This window comes from Megalops cyprinoides, chromosome 19, assembly GCF_013368585.1.
Source record: "Megalops cyprinoides isolate fMegCyp1 chromosome 19, fMegCyp1.pri, whole genome shotgun sequence".
Lineage (NCBI taxonomy): Eukaryota > Metazoa > Chordata > Actinopteri > Elopiformes > Megalopidae > Megalops > Megalops cyprinoides.
The window spans coordinates 20,680,609-20,707,489 of NC_050601.1; the positions used below are offsets into that span (position 1 = coordinate 20,680,609).

Genomic DNA, 26,881 nt, shown 5'->3' on the forward strand with positions numbered 1-26,881 from the left:
ATCCTGCCAAAAATGTCATACTAACATAATGGTGAAACATATTTTACAGAAGAAACAGCATTATGAGCACAAGCATCTGAAATAATTAAATAAGGTGTATGTATGTGCGTTATCGTAGTGTTGTTGTAGGGAACAGAATAGAACGCTCTTGTGCTTAATGTTAACATTAGAGTTGTTAGCATTAGAGTTGTTTTCAAGCGTCAGAACTAGGGTTGGGTACTGAAACCCGGTGCCAATATGGCACTAGTTCCTATACGACCGGTATCTACCGGATCAAATCGCAACACAGATTTCGGTCCCTCATGTCGGTGCCACTTAAATGCCTGAGCGCTGTCGACTGAAATATTTGCCCTATGGTGCTCCGAAACGGGCGTTACAGTACTGTAACTGTTATTTAGTGTTAAATTATTGTAGTTGAGTTAGGTTGGTGAATTTGTTATGTAAATTTAAGTGTTTTGTATTTATTTACATTGGTATATTTAAGTATACTTTAAACTGTTGACAGTTAATATATTGTTCAATTTCAAGTTCAAATTTGCCTTAGCAATAAAAAAGCCGTTCTTTAATGTCATCGACCATCGTTTTGTGCTTTTTTTCAACCCTTTCATCCGTAACTTATTTTATGCTATGCAGCGCGCGTGTTACATTACATGGTTCATTACGTTTTCATTAACATTATTAGGCTATTAGTTTTCACCGCTGCAGTTGCTATATTTTTACATGTTAAATCGCTGTTTCCTCAATGCTAGAATTAGCTAGAATTTTTCCAATCTCGTGCACCGGTTTTAGCATACGCACTAAACGGCTAATCACACCGGTGTGACCATACGTGTGAAAGGGTTCAGGCACCGTTTAGGCACCGGTACCATTTTTAAAGTTTCGCTTTAACACTGGTGTCCAAAAAAACCCAAACGATACCCAACCCTATGTATGCCATTTGTTTCTGCTCACTAAAATGACTTTAAGAATCATCTTTCTCCTTTGGCTTTGTCGATTGTCCTCACTTGTATTCCAGAATGTTGGCAGCATTGTCACCAAAGCCTTCTTTAAACGTCCAACATCAACCAACAAACAACTGATTTTGTTAGCAGACACATGATCCATTTCTGCTTTGCCCTAAGCTTTAAGTCCCCTGATTTAAGAACATTAACTACATTTGAACTCATATTTGATTAAGTGTTAAAATGAACACTGGCAGAGGAATCTGTCATATCTTCTTGACTGTGAGCACATTATTGCTGATTATCAGTGAGAGACATCAGGTTAAGCTCCTTTTCTCACAAGCCTGCGAAACCTCCCTCAGCACCAATGCAAATGGGATAAAACATTCTAAAGGGCCACCACACAATTAGGAAATAAAGAAATGGCTAGAGTCAACCTCTGGCTTACACAGGGGAATCAGCCAACTGTATAGTAAAAAAGGGGTGTAATGAGCCAGTCTGCTTCCAACTGTACTGTGGAAAATTAGCCGGTTGTTTTCTTTTCCCTGTCCATGTGCTTTTGTTTTTCCCTGTGTTTCAGCCCTGCCCTGCTCTCCGCCCTGTCGCTGCCCACCAGATTACCTGACTGTTTGCACCTGTCTGCCTGCGCCCCTGCACCCCGTCTCCTCATCAGCCTTGCCCTATTTAGTCCTGCTCGTGTCGTGTCTTGTTGCCAGTTCGTCTCAGTGTCGCTACTCGCCGTTTGTTTCTTCGTGTTTGCCTGCCAGTCCTGTTTCTTTGCCTGTTTTTCTTGACTTCGTTCCTCGTTCTTGCCCTGCGGTTTTGGTCACCGTGTCTGCTTGGTTTTTGACTCTGCCTGCCCTGACTTCGATTTCTGGATTCAATTGGATCAATAAACCTGTTTGCATCCATCTCCTGTGTCTGCACTTGAGTCCCTGCCTGAGTTCTGACAGAAAGGGGTATAAAGAGCCGGCCTGGTTCCAGCTCGCCAGTGGAAAAGGGGTATAATGAGCCACCCTGGTTCCAATTCTACAGGACAAATGACGGTATAATGAAGGAGCCTGGTCTCAGTTCAACAGCACAGAAGGGTTAAAGTGTCTCTGGCTCAGATACTGTCTTCACAGCTGAATGGACGATGCCGTTACCTAGGTAACGGCTGAGCTGGGGTTTGGTTCTCAGGCGGGTGCCAGCGTGAGCACCAGCGAAGCGAGAGGCAGAGAGGCCTGCTCACCCTTTCCGCACCCATCTCCCCACAAGTGTCTCAACATCGGCCTTTCTCTCCCTTCAGCCGTGTCCCTACTCCACTGCGGGCACCGGCTACAGCTGCGACATTCCGGAGTTAACACTGTTACACAGAGGAGCTTCGCGCCAGGGTGACATTCGGCTTGACAAAGTCGGTCTCGCTCGCCTTTGCTGTCTCCTCCCCTGGTTCGGGAGGGGCAGGGGGGGTGGCCGAAGTACCAGTCACACATTTCTCACCAAGAGACAAAGAGATAACCCACTGAGCAGAAGTCTGTAATCAAACTTCACTGCTGGCTAACGTGAGAAAAAGTAGGTTATTGTTCCAAAGATTTAAATCAGCAAAACTTCAATGTTTAAACTTGTGACCACGTCACGTGACGTTGCCTGGACAAATTCCATCAGGTCGTGGGGGCATGCCCGCAGCATCTCGATACAAAGGAGAGTCCTGAGAGGGACACTACTGTTATTCAAATGAAAGCCCTCGATCTTTATTGAAAAACACATCTGCTCACCTCTGGAGTTCCGAGCTTCCCCAGAATAGTGCTTTCATTACTGTGTTCCTCGCACAGCACGCCACAGGAAAACAGCGAATCATTACCGAAATCCTGCGTGCTCCGCACCGCCAAAATCAAACTGAGAAGTGAAAAACGGGAGCCACGCGGAACGAGGCGCAAAACATTCATCTCATTTCCAGCTGTCCGTCTTTGATTAGCTCAGCCCGAAAGCCGTTTTTAATACCGCCCCGTTATATTGTTCATTTCGAGGAGCTTTTCGGTTCACTCCTCGAGTGAGCTTTTCGGTTTACTCCGCAAGCTTTTCAGATAGCTCACCGAAATAGCACTCTTATAAAAAGAAACCCACACCAAAAGGACTCTAACAGTAATGCCACAATAATTCTGGCTAATCTGCTGCCTGCCAGCTTTTCAGTCTAGTACACAACAGGGTTTCAGGAAAAAAAAAACACTCTTTCCCAGGAAAAACAATTTACTGTGCATCTTAAATGAGAAGTACAGGGACAATACAGTGCACAGCTTGAAAACGAGCATCAATTTCTGACCAGTATGGAGCTTTGCATGCACTGTAATAATCAATACAGACCACCTCCACAGATCTTTAGCATGTCCAGTGCAAACTGAGTACAGCACATGGCAAACCTTCAACAGGCTATTCTTTCACATGAAGAACTCAAATGCATCATGCTTATGGTGTGATCTGAGAAACTGTAGGCAATGTCTTCAATTATAAATAAACCCAGACACAACCCTAATGTGTAAAATTACTACTACAAACAAACAGCAAACAGGGGTGGATTTCGACCTTTGGCCATTTCCCAGAATTCCTCACATGCAATAAAAACATTCCACGATGGGCCTCCACCTCCATCGAGACACTCTTGTGGACGCCTGTGAGTAATCCGTGTTCAGCGCTTTCTTCGTACCCATGCTCTCCCACCCAGGTGCTGCCAGCCGCCACCCCGTGCATGTCTTGGGACTGAGCTCATGTACGCGAAAGAGAAAACAATATCAAAGTGCTGTGGGTCTGTGAGCTGTATGGGGGACAATGCTGTTCCTCAGTATACGCACCCCCCCCCCCCCCACCTCCACAGGAAAGGAGCCTGAGAATTCCACAGCGAGGGGACTAGTAATTATCGGTGCTCGGGGGAAGCTGCTCGGATTAGCGCCTGCGTTTTGGCAGCGTTGAAACGGAGCTCCCATTACACACCATCCCAGCCGAGCCAGCCCCTCACTGCTGATCCCAGTCAAAAGCATGCCTGGGCATTTAGTTTCTCTGGTTTGAACAGCTGTTTCATACATAACAATGTAATAACAATAACTTGACAGCTATTTCATACATAACAATGTAATAACAACAACTTGATCAGTGTCATGAGTGCACTATAGTCACGGTGGTGTGGGACCCTACTATGGAGTCAAAATAATGAGATATCCAATTCCTACAGTCCTGATTAATATAATTATTTACAAGCCAACAATTTGTCTGTTCAGTCTATTCTTTGAGCGTTTGCAATGAAGCAATGCATCACAAATTAAGGAGAAACAGAAGGTAAGGAACATTCAAATTGGTCCAAATTCAGGCATTTATTGTGTGAAAATGTGAGATTGCATAAAATTTATCTATTAGACGGCACAGAAGTAAATGTTTGATTTTTTCTGTAGGAAACTCTAAAAAGGGCCCAACTCCCAGTACAATGGAGGTAACCCTTTATTCACTGCTGAAATAAACAGGAATCTGAGTGTCCTGAATAAGAGGGAGATCCAAGTTGGATCATACGACCTATTTTAGAGACTCCCATCAGTTTCTGTAGAACAGAATGAGGCAAGACCCCAGCCCCCCTCCCTCCCTCTCTCACTCTTTCCCTTTCTCTTTCTCTCTCCCTCCTGCACTCTCCGCACGCTCTGCCTCTGTTCTCTTCTGTCTCTTGTCCTCCTACCCTCTTCTCCAACTTCTCATTCTGCTACTTTTGCTAGCCTTTTTTTTCTCCTCTTCTCTATCTATCGCTCTCTTTCTGTCTTTCCGCCCGCTCCCCTGGCAAGAGCAAAACACTGGAAAAACCTGATCACACAAATGTGGTCCATTAATGTGGTCCGTGAGTCATAATCTAGCACGCCTCTCCCATGCATTGGGAAAACATGACACATCTCTGTCATGCATCAGACGGCGTGTTTGTTTCATTCTGCCCCGCCCGTTTTCTTTCATGTCCCACTGCCCACACACCCCATTAGCCAGGCCGGCACTCGATTGGCTGCCAGGGCTACTTTCCTGTGCAGCGCCGGCGAGTGAATGGCCATCCTCCCCTCTCCTCCATCCTCACTCTCGCTGGTCGTCATGACAGCCTCCTTGAGATTGCGTGTCAGACCCCTGACACAGACTGGTGCACGTCCCCTACCGGACACAGGGCAGGAGGTACTGTGGCATGGGGAGCTGTAAAAACGCCACACGGGCAGAGGATGTACTTTCCAAGCTTTACTTCTCATTAAAACACAGCGCCAAACACGCAGACAAGCAATGTTTCCTGCCCGCACAAGTGTCTCCCGATCTGAGGTGTTTGTCTGCCTGTTCAAGTGTCTCCCGATCTGAGGTGTTTGTCTGCCTGTTCAAGTGTCTCCCGATCTGAGGTGTTTGTCTGCCTGTTCTGCGTTACGCAGTGACAAAAAAGCAAACTCAGCGACATCAACGTGCAGGGCCCAGCTTCCCTTCCTTACTGCTTTGGGTTTTCCTTGCTGCGGACGAGTTTACGTATTCTGCGGTACCTTTGCATTTATTCATGTGAAAGCGGGGGCAAAGGCATGGACGTACAGTGTGTTCGAGTCTTACTGTACGAGACGATCTGGGCGCAGACTCTCGGGACTGTCACTGTTCCCACACTGCAAAACGCTCTTGCGTCTCACCTACCTACCGTTCGAAATCGCCGTTCCACAGCTTGTGGGTGTCTTTTTTTTTTCCCTTGACAGGTCTGTGGCGTTGAGCGAGTGTGTGACAGTGTGTGTGTGTGTGTGTGTGTGTCACTGCAGCATTTTGAAAATCACACGGTAGGGACAGGTTTTTCCACTGAGCGGACTAATCAGATGTGCCATGCGGCGGGTGGGGAGTGGGGAGGGGGGGGGGGGGGGACTCAGGGCCCGGGATCTTAATTTAGAATCTTGAGAGCTGCGGGGCTGAGATGGCACAGGTGAGGCTCATTAGTGGATACGCTCAAGCAAGCTGGGGGGGGGGGGGGGGACATAGCACCTCTGGCATAATACAGCCCAATCACGCAGCCATCAAACTGCCGTGACAGCCGTGCCTGCTGAAAGTCGCCCCCCCCCCCCCCGCCCCAATCCTCTAAAACCGCATGGCGACTGGAAGGAGCGGCTTTGGCGGACACGCTCAGGGCTTCATTTCCATACGCAGCACAGTCGGTGGCGCTTTTTTACGCGGTTAAACAAATCCAGCCAACAACACCCCAGGACTGATGACTGGACACGCTGAGGGAGAAGTTATGCTCCATCGGGGCTGAATTGACTACAGCCACGCTGCTTATCAGCGATGGAGCAGAAACGCTGTGGCATAATTCAGAGGAGCCAAAAAAATGGAAAAATGGATTTAATGTTATGCAGGTGAAGACAGAGACAGGAGCCCACTGAAAGAAATGCCTGTGGCATCTTAGGCTAACAAGAGCAAACTGAATAAGAAGATAGTACATCCCTGACCTGCCTGTATGAGGCAGTCGGAGCACCTGAGGTAAAAGTACATTACTGTTTTGTAACATTCATCTTATCGTTGGCCTGTATATTATATTCTCCTTGGATTTTGTTGTGTTCCATAATAAATGGGCCACAGACTAACCCCTGGATTCAACCAGCACTTGGCCTTACGTTACATTATGTTTATTCGCCAGATGCTCTTATCCAGAGCAACTTCCAGCACAAGAGAACAGAAGTGTATCCATACAAGTTATATGAGCAACAGTGTCAGACCAAGCTAAGAACAGTCCCAGATCAGCGAATATATGTATAATACCAAGCATCAACAATCCTTAAATGTAAATTAGCAAACCATTACTTCCAGTAAATTCAACAGTCACCAAAGTGAACAGAAGACATTGTGTACTGAAAAACAAAGCTTAAATCTATCTACAGATAACTAACAGATAACCCGAAGAGGTGAACCAGTAGTAAAGAGGTAAATCCACAGAAGTCCCAACATATTACCACAGAGGTAACTAAAATATATTAACGTGGAAGAAACGCCTTTCACCCAGAGGACAAAGCTTGTCAAACTGACTGTAATTTGAGAGATGAAAACTATGTATTAAATGTGTCTGGAACAGTGGTGGGGCAGGATGAGCCAAGGGGAGGAAACACACTTATGACACAGGGTTTCCTTCTTTCCAAGCACAATATCCAATATTTAATGAGAGGCACACCAGCTAAAGGTCACATTACTGTTGGAAGTTTCTTGTGCAGTTTTGGTGTTATACACCAAGAATACAAATTTCACTTTTTTGAATTGAAAACTAAAGGTCTATGTCCAAAACAACAGTAATAATAATATCACACCATCTTACAGTGCACTGTGTCCACTGGCCTGGTCCCTCGTGTATTAAGCTGTTCTTTCCATACCATTCTCGCAATTTGGAAACGCAGACCAAGTGTGATGGTTTCATGATGCAGCTCTATTTTCAGATTTATTTTCTGCCATTCCTGTTCTAAGCTCTGAAGCCCTGAATTACCCACAACTCCTTTGAGTGCTCCATAATTATGATTCTGAGCCGTGCACACCACACGCAATAACAGAAGTCATCATCAGCCCAGTCTTACATTAGCACAGGATGCTCGTCCAGGGAAAGACATGCCAGAAAGGCAATATGAGCCTCTTTTTCCTTGTGTCAGAATGAAAAAAAAACAAAGGTCCCTGAACTCAGTCTCTGCGGCTTGAAGTTTATTTGTATGGTTTCTAATAAAGCCTGAGTGTGGCACATACAATAGAGCTAATTCTGCAGATGTGGTCTAAGAATGTTACAGAATGTGGGAGGCCTTGCCTTGCCTCTCACAACACGACAGACAAAAGCAAAAAATGCTTTTGTCCAGAGAGGACATGATGGTCCAGTGGAGTCAAGGCACGGCTACCTTATCTCCCTGTCCGCCCATCGTTTCTCAATACAGTTTCTTTGCATTCGTTTATTCAAAGTGCCAAAGGCCTGTCATACCCGTGGACCGATCGAGACGACCCTTACAGAAGATCAAGAGATGAGATATTACGGAAGTCACTTTGAAAGACGAGAAATAAGACGACAGCATGACTGTCGCAAAGTACTGATGAAAAGTATCTTTAAGGGCAGCTGAAAAACTCAAACAGATGGGCTATCCATAATCTGGGCCTGACTTTGACCTCTTCGCCAGCTCCTGGAGAGTTGTGTAACACAGAACAGGCTGGACGAATGAGCAGCGGTATGGAAAAGGAGGACTAAAACACCTGAAGGATTCCCGCTGGTGTCAGCAGCGTTCAGAGGAGTGCCAGCGCTAACACCATTAGCGAGTCTGCCCCCGCTCGCCGAAACCGCAAACGGTTCAACTAGCAGCCGGCAGTGCCTGAGAGCTCCTCTCCGTTCCCTCACGAGGTCGACTCACGCGGGGCGCTGTGCTTTCTGGCGCCGGCCGCACCGTCCAGATGGACCCTGCTTTGCGCACAGGAGTGGGGGTTCAGAGGCCGGGCGGATGGGATTGGACGAGATGAACACTCGCCAGCACTCTGGCAAATCACCCAAGAAGGCGGATATGAGCTGCAAGCGCGGCTGAAAGGCTTTTTACCAAAAACCCTTCATTTAATGCCAACGTTAATACATACAGGAGCCAGTGCTGTGGTGTGGTGTTAACAAAGAGGGCTAATAACCCCAGGGTTGCCAGTTTGTTTCCTGGGGGGAAACACTGTCCACACACCCCAGCTCTTGTTTCTCTGGGCAGGGTTCATAACATGAGTTGCCTCGGATAATATCAAGTCGTCTAAACAGATAACATGTTAAAATTAAAGATATGTGTGCTGCTGTGCATAGCAGTGTCTGCTAAGCAACCAAAATGTTGTATCTGAAACAATGCAAGCTACATTACACTTGGCTGGTGAGCAAATTTTCATGTAGGTTCACACCTGAATCAGTTTGCTCATTCGACTGGAAAAAAAAAAAGAAAAAGCAATAACAACAACAGCAAATCTTGATTAATTCCGTGTTCTACTGGGAAACAGCCGGAGGTTTTCAGGGCTATATCCAATATTGATTTTCTAAATATCATGCCAACTGGTTACCAGCAGTTTGGTCAATATTTACTTTTCATCTTCAGACACAGTTTCTTTGATCTACTGAACAGTAACCATCATTATTATCCAAAATTACATATTAGCTGAGTATGGATGACAGATTTATTACTACGGCTGACAATATGCAGACCCACCTGCACTCCCTTAAAGTCAGTAAGGCAGTGCATCAGAAACTGGTAATCAGCAAGACTAATTAACTGTACTGCTGTAAAAAGTCTCAATGTCCATTTTCAAACAGATGTATCATACAAGAGGAGTAATTTGTGGCTAGAAGCATTACTGTCAATATTGATTGTGCCAAACTAATATCAATATTTCTTATTTTAAAGATGAATACCACTCAAAACTACTGGCATAAACAAATCTTGCTGTTTGTGGACTATGCCATATATTTTGGCATGGGAATCAATATGGATAATACTGACATTTCAGCAAGATATTATTTTTAAATTGAATATTCTGTAGCAAAGGCCATCTTCATTCCAGATGTCACTGCAATTTAAAAGGACTGCACACTCTCCAGTGCAAGCATCCCAAAGCTTTCCATCAATGCAGTAATGTACTTGAGGTATTGGTGCAGTGATGTTCTAGAAGTGTTAGTGCAATGAGGTTCTAAATGCAGGAAGGTAGTGAGGTTCCAGAGGCATTAATGCGGTGAGGTTCCAGGCACATTTATCCACCAAGTTTGCAGACACGCTAATGAGGTTTTACTCATGCACAGTGCTCACTCATGCACAGACAGGGACAGGATTGTTCGGAGGGAACATGCTCGTTAAGAGCCCCTCTAGAGTCTAGACAACAGACTGCGACATCTACATGGGAGATCAAAATTCAAAGAAAACTAAAAAATGCGGTTCATGTGCTCCAACATCCACCAAGGCCACATTTCATCTCGTTTTCTGTGCTCATGAGCACAAACAAAGATTTCACGTGGGGGTTGTTCTTTCATGCCTGGAGCCGAGCAGGCAGCAGCGTGAACGTTCAGCCCCCCCCCCCCCCCCCCCCCCTCTCTTCTGCGCCGGGTTCAGGGAGCGGGCGTGCGGAGCCGTGAAGAGCCGGATCCAGAGATGAGGGGGATCAGTGCTCCAGCCCTCCCATGTAATTACAGTGCGCAAGGCGCTAAGCGCAGCAGCTCCAGCGGGGAGGCGACACGGTCCTCCCACACAGCTCCTTTGCCACGGTAAAACCATCGCACGTCCCAGACTGCCCGGATTTCACAGCCTGACGGCTCTCTCGGTTTTACCGACAGGGGCCGGGAGCCCCGCTGGCGTTCCTCTGCGAGAGCCGCTAGCGTTAAACGCTAACCACACGCAATGTGTGCAGCCGGATCAGAAACAGCGTAACTGGAAAAGCGGATGTGATTAGATGCACAGTTAGTAATGGCGGCACTGTGCTGGTTTGAGAAGCAGAAGTCGTTCCGCTGATTCGAGTTCTCTTCCGGCCCATGACTTCCGGCAGTCTCTGACCCCCTCTGTTCTGCCCCAGGGTTGATCCTAGAGGTGACCCTGGGGGGGTTGGTTGTCATCTCAGTGAGATGCTCTCTCCAAATCAGGCAGGAAAGTGCTGGGTAAAGGAGTAGCAGGTAGGCATGGATATATTGTATTCCCTCAAGCAGAGTGACATGGCTCCCAGACATTGTGCGAATATGCAGTGGCAATTGGGGGGGTCCCCCCCTACCCATACCTGCCAACATTTAGGTTTCACAATACGGCTGGGGGGGGGGGTGCAAATTACAGGAGTTTCCTGGGAAAACCTGCGCACAACTTTTGAATCATTGCAATGAAAAGCAAATGCATTACTTTGTGTTTCTTTTTCATAAAAAGTGGGATGTAATGTCATCCCTACAGTATGTTGGAGACAATGCAGAAATTTGCTGTGATTACTCGACAACGCTTTGTCGCACAGAGAAACAGCTAGTATTATCGGAAAAGGTAAGTTCTGTTGTTTATTTTGATATGTGGTGAAGCGATAGGGACTTTGTGACTTAGGCTATTCAACCAAGAAGCAGAAGTGTGAAAATGGGTTAGTAAAGATATTACTTTGCAGAAGTTTGATCTGTCTTTATAATGTGATTACTACAGTATGTACAAATATGTGACTAGTATCATTACAAAGCTCTGGTTCCACTCTTCTTGTGACATATGTTCCATATCTATGCAGTGATGAGTTCATGAGTAATTCAAACAAGAGTAATGGGTGTGGAGATGGACACAGAGCTGTATGCAGATTGTAACTATGATTAAATTTGATGTAAATTCAAAATTATTTTTCTCACCAAAACTTCGTTGCATAGGCAAGCAACTAGCATCATTAGCAATGAATACTTCATGAGCAATTCAACCGAGAAGAAAGGATGTGAATTTGGACACAGACTGTGTCTGTTGGGCTTTAAGCATTAAAAGACATTTTTAGTGACAATTGCAAGTGACAAATAATTTTTTTAAGATTTTTCCAGAGACCCCCCAAAATTTTGATGTTGAGGCTTTCAGGTGGTCTCAAGTGTCAATCAAGGGGTCTCGGACCCTCCAAGACCCCCCGTATTTCGCACCCTGCTCCCAGACCAAAGGTGACCCGCCCCAGGTCTTTAACCACAATTCTTGCATTGTGTGTCCATGTCAGAATTGCATAAGACCAGTCTGCGGGTTGGTTAATAAATACCAAAGGTTAGCAAATGCTAACTCATGTGCCACGATCAAAGCAAGCTACACCGGTGACACTATGGCCAAATACCACATCATTGCACCATTCACCAACCTGGCACACTGGGTAATGAGAGAGACACAGGTGATGAGCAGCTCCTGGGTGTTGCCTGACATGGAATCGAGGGGAATGACCTTTGACCTCCCCCAGTTGTGGAGCCTATCGGGGGAGCTGAAAACATGAACCGGAGACAGGCTCATGCATGCAGCCCAGGTAACGGACAGTGTTCAGTCAGGTGAGCGGCAGGCAGAAGGTGGGGGGGGGGGGGGGGTGAATTATCATGGTATGGATAGGGACAGCTACTCTTCTGGCTGGTCCATTACAATGTCGCACTGGAACCACAGATTTTACTCATTCCAGAACTTCCATTCCCTTCACTTAGAAATAATGCAGGTCCAGGATACAGGGGAGAACCCGCATGTCCAGACAGCTAAAGATCTGTCTCAGCACACATAAAGCAAGCTCAGACAGTGTTCAAACACCAACCTGCACTCGGCTGCTCAGCCCATATACAAACAGTAGGAAGGGTCAGCTTGAAATGCTCGCTTTTCCCAGAGGGCCTTGTGCAATCACAGATGAAAAGTCAAAGAACTAGAGCAGCTGGAGGGGAGAGGAGAGGATTGTGGGTTCAGCAGAGCGCAAGGCTCCAGGACCCCGCTCGGACAGGGGGTGCTGACTGAACTGTCTGTGACCAACAGTCACAACAGTCACAAAGGCACATTAAAACAGACAGGCAAACAAACTGCTCTCACCCTCACGGCAAAAGTAAAATGATTAAGATACTGTATACAAGATGAGAGCTGAAATCAAGAGGTGTGTATTCTGCATGAACTGTGTAGTATTCTGAATTGTAGCTGGCAGGGACATTTTCTGAAATAAGCACTAGATGAGTTTTATAAAGAGTCTATTTGCCAGTAAAAAAAACTACTTGCCAGAGGGGAAACTTATTGTGTGAGAATCTGTGAGCCAAAACGAGAGAGGAGTTTCTTTTTTTGGTCACTAACACTCATTTGCATTTTATTTTCGGCTGAAAACTCCTTCAAGTGGAGACTCCCATGGGATGGTGTCATCAGCACCACATCTGAGGACTTGGGAGTGAACCTGAGCACTGATCTGGGGCCTATTTACCTTTGTCACTAACCTACGGCCTGCTTCCTTTATCCACTGACCTCAAGCCTGTGTTTTGTTCACCACTGACCTATGGCCTGCTCTGCTTATCCATTGACCTGGGGCCTGTGTTTCACTCACCACTGACCTGTGGCCTGCTCTGTTTATCCACTGACCTGGGGCCTGTGTTTCACTCACCACTGACCTGTGGCCTACTTTGTTTATCCACTGACCTGGGGCCTGCTTCCCTTCCCAACTGACCTTGGCCCTTCTATTCTCTTAGTAAACTGAATACTCATGCAGACATGAAGCCGCATGAAGTCACTCTGCCCCTGGAGCAGATCTCCGCACAATCCCTAGTCTTCCCAATCTACAGTCACTCTCCTGCCCACTAGTCCAGTGTCTCCAGCTCCGCTGAATGACCATGTGGCAGTCCGCCACATCACCCATCACATACCCCCTCAAGAGTCCCCCAGGCCCCAGGCCTGGTAAACCATACACCACAGCATCACTGTAATGAGTTATGATGGAGGTTTAATTGTCCATGTTTATAGCTTTGCAGTCTACATTAATCACACAGTAACAGGGAAGCAGTTCCTATGGAGAGCAACACAATGCGGTGAATGCACAATTGACCACAAGGCTGCCGCAAACAATGTCTGAACTGACAGCTGGCTGAGGTTTCATTGCTTTCCACCTCCGGGGCTGTGTTTGAAATTATATATCATGGAATTAATGTTCCCTGCTCTGACAAAATGAAATGATTTCAGATGCAATATCCCTATCCCACTGTGGGGCTGGAAACTTGCTTGCTCAGTATAACAATTTACCATTGTCAGAGCCAGCCTGGATCATTATACCACTTTCCCACTGTGGAGCTGGAACCAGTCAGCTCGTTACACACCTTTTCCACTGTAGAGCTAGAAGCAGGCTAATTGTAACCTTTTGCTTCTGTAGAACCGGAACCCTTTGCAACTGTAGAGCTGGAGCCAGGCTGGCTCACTGGCTCATTCAGTTTATGTGCGGTTTTTCATTTTTCATGATAATAACGTAACGTAAAATAATGTAAAAGTGAGGTATGGAGAGAAGTGGCATGCTGTTACTAAAGAATGTTGCTTTTGTTAATTGGTCATCTAAAAACTACAGAGATCAGACTTGGAACTGTAACAGGAAAGAGGGAAAGAGCCCCTTCACAATAGCTTACGTCATCACCATGGTTTGTTTAATCAAGTTGCTCTTGACAAATTTAATTTCCCCTTGGTGGTGAATAAAGTAGTCCTCATTGGAGACAATAACAATGGAGACTTCTGTTGTTTTGGGAAAACCTCAGTCTCGGACTGGAGACGAAGTCCAGGCAATCGTCCTGACCGACCGGTGTTCAGTGTGTCGCCCGGTGCTAAAGCTCCAGTTGTACGTAATGGAATGGAAAAATAATCATTCTACGCTAGGTCAGCCAGCTTTGGCACCAAATGACGGTTGCCTGGTTCCAGCTCTGCAGTGGAAAAGGGGTCATAGCTATGATTAATGATGTTAGCTGCTTTTGCTTAGTGTGTTATTTGGTGCTGTACTTTCATGGTGCAACACAGGAGCTGGTCTCACAGAAAAGGATGCTGAGAAGACACCATAAAACAGCAAGGGGTATATTTAAAAGACTAGCTTGCCTTACGCACAAACATACTCATACACACATCCCAACACACACACACAAACACACCAACACACATACACACATATATGTGCACAAATACATATCCATGTGCACACACACTGCAAAAGGAGCAATGAGTTTAAGGGCAGCCATCTACAGTACAGTAGTACATGGGAGCATGAACCAGACACCTCATAGGCAGTGGCCAGTGTAATTCAATAATTAAACACCAGAGCCGTGGCTGATCCTACTTGCCATCTTTCAACTGTGTCGGGCTAACCACTATGGGACTGAGACGAGTACCCAATGCAAGCAGGGGAGAGGAAACCACACTACTTTGGCTGAAATGCTGATACCAGCAGTTTACATTTACATTTACATTTATTTATTTAGCAGACGCTTTTATCCCAAGCGACGTACAAAAGTGCATACAGTAGGTACAGCGACAGTAAGGGGACAGGATGTGTACAGTTCCAGTTCCAGTTCACAAGCCCATATCAATTCCTCTGTTCGATGTGCATTTTAATGACTGACAAGAGGGCAGGTACTTTGAAACAGTACCTCTGAATGCCGAGCTGCAGAAACAAACCCGCTCAAACCGTCTCCATTCAGCAAACACACTGCGGGAACATAAAAGCTCTCTCTGTGAGGTGTGCTACTGATCGCAGGGGCAGAGAAAAAAAGACATTTCTGGCTGAATCCTCTGCAGATTTAACAAGCTTTTCAGCTTTCAAAGCATGTAATTATTACATCAACGTGGCCTCGTGTAGGGGTAGGGGTCTCTTCTGCGGGAAAAAAGCGATGGCAAAAGGTAGAGCGGTCGCAGCCTGCTGGAGGCAAGCCAGCCGCAGCAGAAAAAAAAAATGTTTTCGCTTGTCGCGTTGACAACCGCGGGAGTGATGAAAATATACAAGAGGACGATTTGACTCTCCACCCCGGCTCTTACGAGGAGCGGACTTCCTGCCAAAGCGCTCGAGAGACGGCGCTCGGAGGAGAGTGCGGTTTATCCAAACTTCCCGTTAGCGGATATCGAACAGCACGAGCCCCTCTCCGCGCTCCACGGCGGAGGCCGAGGCAGGCAGGGCGGAACGGCTCCATCACCTGCGCAGACAGCCGCCGTGGGAAGCACTCCTGCGGCAGACGGATCAAAAGCTTTCGGTGGCGAGAGTTTACCCTTACACTTGAATTAATGGCTGCCTCTGCTCCCGTTCTCATCTCGCGCCGAGAGGAGCTTGCAGGGGCGGCCGCTAAAACGGCGCCCTCTCCAAGCGAATCACAAACAGACACATCTGCCTGCAGCCAGCGAGTACCCAGGCCTGCTGGCAAACTCCCCATGTTCCACATTATACTACAATTACACATTATGAGTTAGCACTAAATTATTACTAATTCCATGACTGCTATTACCATCACTACCACTACAACTGAGAACATTCCACTGCCATGAAGATTCCTACTGCTGCAATCTGAAGAATAAACTGCTGTGCATGACTGTACGACCGTAACTATACTAACCCGAACCTGCCAAAACATAAAGCTCTCCTCATGCTAGTGCAGCTATGACTCTAACTGCAGCTAAGTCCCCAGGCTAGATATTCCACACATGCCTGTTCCACAGAGAGAAAAGAGGGTAAACACGGCCAATCATCATGGGTCTGGAGAACACTGTCTGAGGAGAAGAAGATCATCACCTCAAAGATGAATCTGCCTCATCTACCTGACGTGCTGGTACATGAAGAAGCAGTCATTAGCACTGAGAGCAATACATCTACTCCTGCTGAAGCGTCACAATGGTGGAACAAATTTCCCACCAACATCAGAACTTAATAGTCTCTCAGTTTTTTCTCTGTGGTCTCACAAAGATGCATCTCTGGCAGCAATGCACTTCAATATATCCTTAATATGTCTACTGTGCAGGTAAAGTCCCACTGAATGGCTTTCATTCACTTGACCTTAATAATAATATTATAATAATAACCGCAATAACAATAATGACAATAATAACTGTTGTTTTTGATACCATTATTATCATCAACTCAATCATTATCAATTATCATTTATTTATTAAACATAGAATGTTGGCAGATGCATAATGCACAAAACCAGTTCCCCTGTCACAGTCAGGTTATAGAGCTGTTCTACCATTCAGCCAGAATGCCTCTGCCCTATGACAAGGAGTGCCACACCTCTTCCAGACAGCCTTTCTTCTTCACCTGTAACAACCTCCTCAGCAGGTGCATCCGCACACACACAGAAACACTGACGCCTTCTCAACGCACCGATGCAAACTGAATACAACTTGTGATGTATTAGCCTTTCTTTGTCATCTGTAACAACCTCTTTCGCAGGTGAATCCGCACACACTGACACACTGACGCCTTCTCAGCACGCTGGCGTAAATTATTACAACTTGCGGTGCGTTATGCAACCCCCATGAAAAGTAGAGGACGTCAATGAAATAAACGGCAGGGGTCAGATATTTCATTAAAAAAATGGTAAGGGCAGCATTAAAAGTTGCTTAAATTTCACAGAGGCCTCTCACAAAATCCCTCAGATCATCAGATGAAAACTGGAAGGGGGGAGGCAAGCTGCCTAGCCGCGCACTGCCAAGGCCGGCGAGTCCCAGGACGCCAGTGTTTGGAGAGCGAGACCCGCCGTTAGAAAAGCCAGTCAGAGGCGTAATAACATCACCTCCGTCCCCAGAGCAATGATATCAGCCTCCGCTCCTCTCTGAACACTGAGACAGAGCACGCTCTCCGCGCTCCGCGGCCCTCCGGGACGCTCGTGATGCCGCGGCCGGGTAAATAATTAACCGGGAATCCTGGTGCCGCAACAGTTTCCCAGGGTCATCTGAGAGGACTTCAAGAGCGGAGCGAGCAGAAGCGATGGAGTGTAAAAACCACAATGTCGAAGCGCCGTTCACCTGCTCTGCTCCCGCTGATGTTTTTAGTGTTTTTTTTTTCCCCTGTTGAAACGCTGACAGGACATTCTGCCTCACCTACATTGTGACCTGCGACCCGCAACCTTGTGCCCCGTGCCCTGCGTTTTGACATGACGTTCCTTTTTTTTTCTTTTTCATCAAAGCCGACGCAGCGCCTTCACCAAAACGGTCAGGAGGGGACGGGGGGACATGGGGGGGAGGTTAGACAAAACAAGACCCATCGCCTCTGGGCTCCCGGTCTGGCTGCTCCGCTTGACCCCTGCTGACCAATCAGAGGCCATGAGCGCGGCTCCACTGGTGACTCATGCGCTGTACCTGACTGCACCGACAGAGCCTCTCCCTTCCTGAGCTCTGCCGCAGTCATTCAGGAGATGCATGGCCTCGCTGCAGGGCACCAGCACAGCCGGGCAGAGTCTCTCAGCCCAGCTCACCTCATCCAGACAGACTTTAAAATCTGCACACGGTAACTGACCAAAGCTCAAGACGTAAGATTGTTCAATGCCGTCCTGTACCTATGTTGACTGTTATTCGTGTAAAAAAAAATCCCCACTTCTAGGATCACAGTCAAACAAAGCTGGTGAAAAAGGCCTCAGTGCAGGTGTAATAAGGGAGGCTGACTGGAAGATTTCCACATCACTACAGGCCCTAATGACTTCAACCCTGTTCACTCAAGACTCAATTTCCTGATGTCCCAACGGTCATCCAACAGATATCTTGGTCCTGGAAACCACCCACAGCTAGATGAACTTTTTACCCATGTCCATTCCTTCGGTAAAGAGGTGGGGGCCTGCTGTGGCTTGCACTGTTTACCGGCTCCTAAATTCTGAGTAGCACCTTAATGCTTCATCACACCGTAAGAAATCCATAAACATAAATTAACCAGCATGGCTGCAAAATTACAATGTGTGCTGCTCCTGTTTTCAGCACACAACTGCGAGTCGATCTTCTCAGTTAACAGCCAAACACATGCATGGTCACAAATCTCAGGAAAGTGAACAGACTCCACTGTAGAGTTTCTCTGAGACAGTATTTAAAGACCTTATTGAGGCAGTATTGTGGGCAACAACAGGAAACTGTCCCGATCCAGCAACTTCACACAGGATCACAGTCTTTGAGATAAGTAAGAAGTCATGCACCTGCCTTAGAGACATCAGTAAAAATAGCCCTGTGTGAACAGGTCTTTAGAGAGGCAGTAATTTGCCGATATTAATCTCAGTCCTTCTGACGTCAAGCTTTGCCCACATGTGGTGCTGTGATCATTACAATGAGAATTCACTGTCATGAATGTTATTCAGACATAATGACCCTCTTGCTCACTGGTTGCATCAACATAGGGTGACAGAGGTCATTTCAAACCGAGGACAATCAAAGTCAGAGGTCGAAAGAGTGAACTTAGCAGATACATCTTTGGTTTTACCACATTTTACTACATGCTTATTGCAGAGACACACGCGCACACACACACACACACACACACACACATTAAAAGGCAACCACACTCAAACACATATGCATACATATATGTGGGTGTTTGCACCCACACACATATTGATGCACGTGCGTGTATAGTACAACACCATATGAATTTAACTTAAATGACAATTTTTCAATTCCGTAAACATATCTGAAAAAAAGGTGTGGATTAATGGAAATACTGGGAGAGATCTCTCTGGAGAAGCATCAATGTTTCTGCATTCTTCCTTGAATGAGAGCAGACCAACAAACCAAACTTCTATTTATCATTGCTTGCGGTAAAGCATGCACCTGCAGGCTTACTAATACTGTAGTCCACATGCCGGCAGGGGCTGAACTTGCTAGCTTAGAGCTCAGTAACTAACTGCAGCCTCACAGTGGTTCAGAGATTTTAATACTGTGTAAAGTACCTGCATGGCAGAGAATGCAGGGTTTGACATTTTATCTCAAACTGTACTCATTCTGTCTCTTCGTTAGCATGAGAGTGGGATATGACCAGGCAGCACCGGTCAAGGGGCAAGATGTGTGAAGTGTTGTGCTACCTGCATGAAAAAGGACTCCCTGCCAGACGAACAGCTTGCCCTGCCCAATTAAAGGCACTGCAGAGACCCCACCAAAGAACTGGCAGGACAAGTAGGCGAAAGGTGATATCATAAGAACAATTCTTAGCAACAACAACTGCAGCCTGTCGAGGGTGAGGAACTTTCAGACATACAGCAGCGTCATGGTCAATGGCATGGGTTTGATTCACAACAGGTTTGCTTTGATTCCAACCCCCCTTTACACATGGTACTATCATTGTAATGGTTCCCTCCAGGCAACCTCAATTCAAAAAAGTGGGAAGGTCCAGTCTTATCAAGCTGAGTCCATATGCAAAAGATAACCAAGTCAAACCATTACAGCATCCTCAACCATGACCAATTAAACACCTAGTCTGCCTCCTGTTTTTGAACATTTGCTAAAATTCAAATTAAAAACATGTACTACACATGCACTTCTGTTCGAATTACTTGTGTTTACGTGTTAATCCATTCTGAAGTCTAACAGCCACAACATATTTTGTATTTTTAACGTGCTGCGGCGGATGGTACACATCGAATAAACCATTCATATAGTATACTCATTCAGTGGGCAGGGTAAGATTGAATAGTGGATTACATGACACTTGCAATGAGACAGTGCTATCAACAGGCGGCGACACACACACCTTCTTTAGTGCAACATAACCCAAGCAATGCTAATTCACAGGCTGAGGCATGGTATCAGGGTTGTTGGTGTGAAACTGGGTTTACCTTGGCACTGGAATCCCTGCTTTCCGAAGCCCCTGTAGGCATAAAGAGAGGGAGAAGAGTCAGGAGAGCTGGTGACACGGCGTTTGTACACGCACACGTGTGGGGTACAGATGGCGTGCGATGCCTCTGTGGAGGCGGTTCACGTCACATGTTCCTCCGCCACCGTTACTGCTGGCACTGCCGCGGACGCCCCGCACGCCTGTCCCCGGGTCTGGACGGCGCGGAGGGCGTCAGGTGGCACGCGGTTGGACGGCTGCTTTTTTGGGGAGGAACGCGCAATCTGAAGAGAGGCCAAAAATCGGGATGGGCCAACCAAGTGTGTGATATGAGGCTGCATAAGGAAGAATCACGCAGAAACACACCCAGTGCTACAGCAGCATTATGGCAAGATGTGTCTGCTGGAGGTGGGGGGCGACAGAGAGTAGCACATTCAATAGGATCTCAATAGGGATCCATAACAGAAGCAGAGAGAATGTTCTGGTCCGCCCCCTACACTCTCAGATCGCTCTTGGATCTCTAATACACACAGTGTGAGGGCTGTCACAATGTTGTCGACGGTCTCAGTTAAAGAACACTAGCTAATGCAACTGTGACTCTGGTGTTGCTAATATTCTGCAATTAAAGAATACTATAACTAATGAGATAGCAGCATAGGTGATCATCACTCACTTGTTTCCTTTTGCTTACAATTTCAGGTAAACAAAATGTTTGTGTGAACTGGAAGTCTATGATAAAAAAATAGCAAAATTCAGACCTGTTCTAAAATTGTGAAGGGACCCCGTATCATGTTACTGACGTGAAAATAATGTTTAGTCAGAATACCCCCTATCCCTATGATATGTGCATTCTGGGTAAAATCATTGGTTCTCTCTACAGGTAGGGGAATTAATCAAGGGAAACACCTTCTTATGTCTCAGCACAGTCTGACATGAAAGACTGTGCATCACACCAAGGCTCTTATTCTTCTTACAAATGAATTTGCTCATTACGTCTCATTTCTCCGTGACAGAACATGAAAGAGTCATGTTGAGGAGCCCTCAGAAGGCTTTCATGCAAAGCGAAGTGTCAAGAAGAATGTGTGTCAGCTGCTGCTGGGGTACAACGACTCCTCACATCTTTTCGCCACCCCACTCAGTCTGCGCTCCTGCACTTGCTGGTGCCTCAAATTTTTTTTTGTCACCTGAACGCAGTGCGGCGCCTGTGACATGCTCCATACATGCCAAAGACGAATTACACTTACAGTACATCCGAGGGGCGCGCGTTACCGAACTGTAATTATCAGTAAAACATTAAAGAGAAAATGTGCGTGTGACTAGGAGTCAAGAAATTGCCGCTCTGACGTTTCAGCCATCTCCATTACACACAGCCTGATAGGAGACGGATCATGGTAATGTTTCGTTGCTGTTGTTATTGTTGTTGTATTTTACGGCACAATTCATACCGCAGCGTTCCTTAATAAAAGCATTTCTTTTATTCTTTATACTGTCGATTTCTTTCTTTCCTTCTGTGCTGAAGCAAAAATGAACTAATAAATTGTATGCCAAATGTCAAAGAATATGAGGAAGAATGTTGTATTGCTTGTTTTCATGAAGATGCATTACTTAAAAGCCAGGGGAAATAACAGGTTGCCCATATATGGATTATAAAAATAAAGCGCTAAAGGAGGGCACGGACAGATCAAAACAAAGAAAAAGATACGGACAAAAACCAGTGTAGCCTACAATCGCACGGAGTACCGTCTGAAAACTGAAATCATTTAAGAAACATAAAATGTTATCATAACATTTTATCAAACATAAAATGTTATCATAAAACACAGTAAATGTTTTTGTATTTTTTTCTGGAAGAATATGACTGAATCAGTACTTGCCCCTGTATTTCAATAAGTCACTGAAGACTTACAACAGTCACATCTGTCAGAAAAGACCACAATTTGAAGGCTTACTCGCAAAAGTAAAGTTTGCAGGAGACGCAACTTGATCAATTCTAAATTAGGAACGATATCTGATCAGACGCACACATCCACTCAATGTTCGAGTTTGCATCAGAGTTCGTAGTCTATATATTCAGGACAGAGATCGACAGAAGTTGCGGTTATGCTGTCAAAAATCTGTTGATTCTCAGCAGTGATATCAAAAGTCATGGCAAATATTATCGAAAACGCACTTGTTCGAGTCAGCTGACAGTGGGAAAATGTCAATACTGTTAACTATGATATGTTGGCTTTTCCAAAATTATACACTTGAGCAAAAGTTCGCAGTGCTGAGGAAAAGCGGGACCATTCTGGAGTTTAAATTTCACGACACCCGTAAAAGCCTACCTCCTAAAGAGGCATTAATTCTAAAGTTGCACGGGATTTGAATTACGAACACTCGACCGCACCGCTGGCACTTTCACCATCAATGGCAGAACAGACAAAAGTGGTTCTTACCAGATGAAGTCTGTGCAGTGACTACAGAATGTCGGCTGCTTGAAAAAACGGGCTGTAAATTTGTGGTTCTTTACTTCGTGGACGTTTTTCTGCCTTAGGGCACCTTTGCGGGCGAATCGGTTGGCAACCCCAGCTGAAGATGAATCGTTGAAATGCATAATATCGGCCATTGCAGAAAAACAGTTGAACCCTCCGTCCCGCTTGGTTTCACCACTTTTTCCCGATGTATCTCTTATTGGACTGTTTTATTTTTGACGCTGCTACTGTTGTTAAAGTCACTGAAGACAGGGTACTGTTATGCGCTTTCCCCGTAGCTGTCAGTACAACTGAACGCCTTGCTTCCTTCTCACAGGGAGTGACGTCAACGCACTTCATACCCTTATAGTAGGGATGGATTTTATTCTGGTTAAAATTGGAGGGAAGGCACGCCATCCTGTGGGAAAGAGAAAGAAACTTCAAACTGGCTGTCTTCGAAAGAATCAGCGCTTGCAATCGGGTGGCTACGGGCGCTAGAACAGGGAAAGAAAAATGAGGCTACATGTGTGTAAACATACAGTATTATTTATTTACTTATTTAGAAGATGCTCCTTATCCGGTAATAATTTTCGAGGATATTCGCATGAACAATGCCGCGCATGCCTGACATAGTATGCCAGGAGCCCTCCGCACAACCACCTAGCCAACATATTGTCTTTATTACGCATAAAACTAAACAAAACATTCCACATTTGAAAGCGGAATTTAGCAGCCGTGCCGGCCTACAATGAAAAAAAAGAGAACTAGGCTACGGCAAGTTAGCAGTGATAGAACTATGCATCTTCTTGGCCAATCAGAAACATTTAGGAAAGGAATGTTTAGGAATGTAATGTAGGCTATACGAACTACATTACAACTAGTGTAACTATGTTCAACCAACAACTTTTTAGTCTGTGAGAGATCGTTAATTAGGCTTACAGGTTACAAAAAAAAAAAAAAACCGCCCGAAGTATGCCAAATGATTGCTTTGACAGAGTAGAATCAATATCGCTTCAAAATGATAGAATCAATTTCACATGTTTAGCATCAATTGTCACTTCACTTCGCATTCACTTGTATGAATATTGGAATTTGCTGTAGCCTATTTAACGAGTTTAGTTGTATTTTCCACCTTTTTGCCTCCAAGGCAACATAAGCACCCCCTTATTCCATGACCATGCACGCATACCGCAGGTGTAAAACACGCAGGGATGAGCCTCAACGCGCGTAAATCCTGGATTTAGGCTAATTACTAGGCCTAACACCTACTTGTAATAAGAGGTTATTGAAATGTGTGTAACTCTATCAATAATGACTGAAGTCATTTTTGTATACCCAGATTCCATGAATCAACGAGAAGCGCCTATCTGAGAGTGATACCATTCTCCATCTTGCTTATGTATGAAACATGACATTGACTATCGAAAATCCTTTTTGCGTGTATGGATGTCAAATCAGAATCGGACTCAAAATATTTAGGCTACTCTCATCCAGAGCAACTTCTAGAGCAGTGGTATTCAGATTGTGGGACGCGCCTTCCAGGCTGTTGTGCAAATTGCAGGATCTATGGCATGCTGTGAATTTGATGAATGGGTTTGCAATAACAGACTACATAAAAAGCAAATAATTGGTTATGTGAAGAGAAAATGCAGGTAGCCTTATCACCCTCAGTGCCATAGCTAGTTCCCATGGAAACCTAAGACGCCCTCTTGCGGAAAACGGATGTGACGTATGGTTCGCTGTCAGGGAAGCTGAAGTTTGAACCGTTTGGAACCGCAAAGAGAAGTCCGAGCTACAGACGGAGTAAGTAATTGACAATCACAAATCTTTCTATCGCATTATCTTTTCAGAGTAACATATACGTTCTTGTAATATATCTTTAGCTAGATAGCATACTTTGATACGTCCAGCTGTTGATAGCTAAGTGTAGACTACACGAATAACTAGTTAGCTAGAGTAATTATTTGATTTAACGTTTAATGCAACACTAGGTAGCTAATATAAATTGCTGACAGATAACTATGTTAGCTTGCTAGCCAATCAGGCAAATAGATAGCTGGGTAGCCAGGTAATTTACAGTAAAGCGAGCAATCTAGCTGGCTAATGTGTTTGTCGACGCAACTGGCTATGATTTGATTGTTTTTAACCGAAGCAGATATTGTGACAGTGATACGCTAGCCAGCTAGCAAATCAAGCCGTCTCTATCCACCGTAGCTTAGCGACTACGGGCTTGCAAGTTAGCTAGTTAGCCTGTTTGCTAGCAAACTTACAGAGTTTTGAGTATGTGGGAAGGAGGTGTTGGACGTGGCGAGTTCAAGCAAAGGACTCGCTTTGAGGATCTGCAAAGAATTCATCTTGACGGTTATGTTGTTATAATAACAACACGCAGCTTGCTAATTAGCTTAGACTAATCTTGTTATATAGAGAACATGTCACGTTGTCGGATGTTCTTATTTACATTTTTAGTGAAATAACAGACCACAATGAGCAATCAGGAAGAGTCGTGGGAGAAACTAGACTCAGAATTTGACCATCACCTGGTGGACATGAAACCATATGTGCTGAAACTTCCCCATAAATCAGGTAAAAATATGTAAGCCTATGCTAATTTCCAGTAATGTAATGTTGGCTAGCTAAATGTCGCAAATATGAAAGAAGTAAAAGAATGTACTTAACTAGCTAACTGTATACAACCCACAAGGGGTGGTCAAGATGATATTTTCGTACTTCTGAAAATGTTTTAAATGTGTGTGTACGTGTGTACAGAAATCTAGTCTAGGCAATCAAACAATGCAGCATGCAGTATCAAAATAAGACACAGAGGTGCTCCACTGATTCCTTCTGTCTTCAGTCGCAAGGTGTTTAACCTAGGGTCCACTGTGTATTTAACTAGTGCTGCAAATGTTAGCAAAATAAATTATACTAACATCCTGGCATCTGAGTAATGGACAAGACTTCTGTAACCCTTTGTTTTTAACTCTTTAAAAATCTGGCTTTTCCTGGATTTATCTGACATAGTAGTCATGATGTCCATAACAATAACAATAGTTTGTATGCACTTAAAACATTACCGTGATGCCTCATGATAGATTAATCGATAATCACATACTTTAGAATTAAAGGCTACTGTTACTGTACCTGCATGAACAGTGAGGGTTTGGCTGAATACATCTTCCTCTCTGAGAGTGCAGTGAGAGACCAGAGTGTTGCTGTCGTTTTTGTCGTGCCATCCGTAGAATGACCCTGAATCTTGCTGATTATCTTTTGTCCTTGTGGGGTGGACACCTCACAGAACGGCAGCGCTGTGCTATGTGGATCAAGAAGCTCTGCGATCCTGGTGCCTCCGGGTCCGGCCTGATGGCGAGGAAGAATCGGAACATGTATGCCCGACTGCTGCTGCACATGCTCAGGAGAGGGGTTCTGGAGGGCCCCTTTACCCACAAGCCCGAGGCCGGCCCTCTTAAGACTCTACCGACCTACATGGTAAGCCGTGGCAGCGCTGCTCGGTATGCAAGATGACAGCACAAATGTAATAGCTGACACTTTTATATTTTTATTGTTGTTATATATTGTTATACATATATATTTATGTTTTATATTGTTGAAATTATATTTTATTTGAAAGGAATGACTGTGGGCTGAAACTGTGCTGCTGTGAAACCTGTTTAGCAGAGGTCTCTGAATCTTTAAGTGGCCTCTGCTGTAGCTGTCCATCGCACAGCTGTCCAGCACTCACATAGCCCTCATATATGTTGCAGAGGTGTTTGGAATTGTTTCGGAAACGTTTTGAATATGACTACATATCATGCAGTTGCCAGCGATGTGCCACATGAGCAGGAAGTGTCAGGAAGTCTAAGTGACCGGAGAAAATTGTGAATGACATAATTGTGAGTGAGTCAGTGAGGGGAAACGGCAGATCCAGTGTTGAAGCTGATGTGCGTCATATTCTGTGGATGCGATTCAAATTTGCTTGCTTGCTCTCTGTAGTTGTTAGGTTTTTTGGTAATGACTTTGACTCAGTTGTCGGTATATAGTGCCACGTATGTATTTCTTGTAATGCTAATAATTGTATGTTTTACTCTTGATCAATGCATTGGTTCTTGTTTTTAGTCCATAATTTTGTGAATAACAATGAGATTAGACTATGTGTTCATTACTCAGGCTTGCCATTTCTCTTGACAAAATGGAGATGTTTTTCCTCACAGTTTTTTCAGACACTTGTCACTTCCTCCTGACCACGGATGCTATGGTCACTAGGTGCAAAACCACTTCCACTTA

General features: G+C 45.3%; 2 protein-coding genes across 3 annotated transcripts in view; one reads left to right on the plus strand and one right to left on the minus strand.

The window, feature by feature from the left end:
* The window catches only part of si:ch73-374l24.1 (protein kinase C alpha type), a 150,043-nt gene extending 127,285 nt beyond the window's left edge, over positions 1 to 22,758 (minus strand). For both annotated transcript variants that reach the window (XM_036552176.1, XM_036552175.1), the window contains exons 1-2: positions 22,589 to 22,758; positions 20,158 to 20,189 (exon numbers count right to left, since the gene is read on the minus strand). In XM_036552176.1, the coding sequence (XP_036408069.1) occupies positions 20,158 to 20,189; positions 22,589 to 22,758 (202 nt within the window). The remainder of the gene's footprint in view (positions 1 to 20,157; positions 20,190 to 22,588) is intronic.
* A 1,601-nt stretch (positions 22,759 to 24,359) lies between these two features.
* Positions 24,360 to 26,881, plus strand: part of cep112 (centrosomal protein 112) — a 105,478-nt gene continuing 102,956 nt past the window's right edge. The window contains exons 1-3 of the mRNA XM_036552767.1: positions 24,360 to 24,406; positions 25,070 to 25,186; positions 25,896 to 26,086. Of these exons, the coding sequence (XP_036408660.1) occupies positions 25,087 to 25,186; positions 25,896 to 26,086 (291 nt within the window). The 5' untranslated portion in view covers positions 24,360 to 24,406; positions 25,070 to 25,086. The remainder of the gene's footprint in view (positions 24,407 to 25,069; positions 25,187 to 25,895; positions 26,087 to 26,881) is intronic.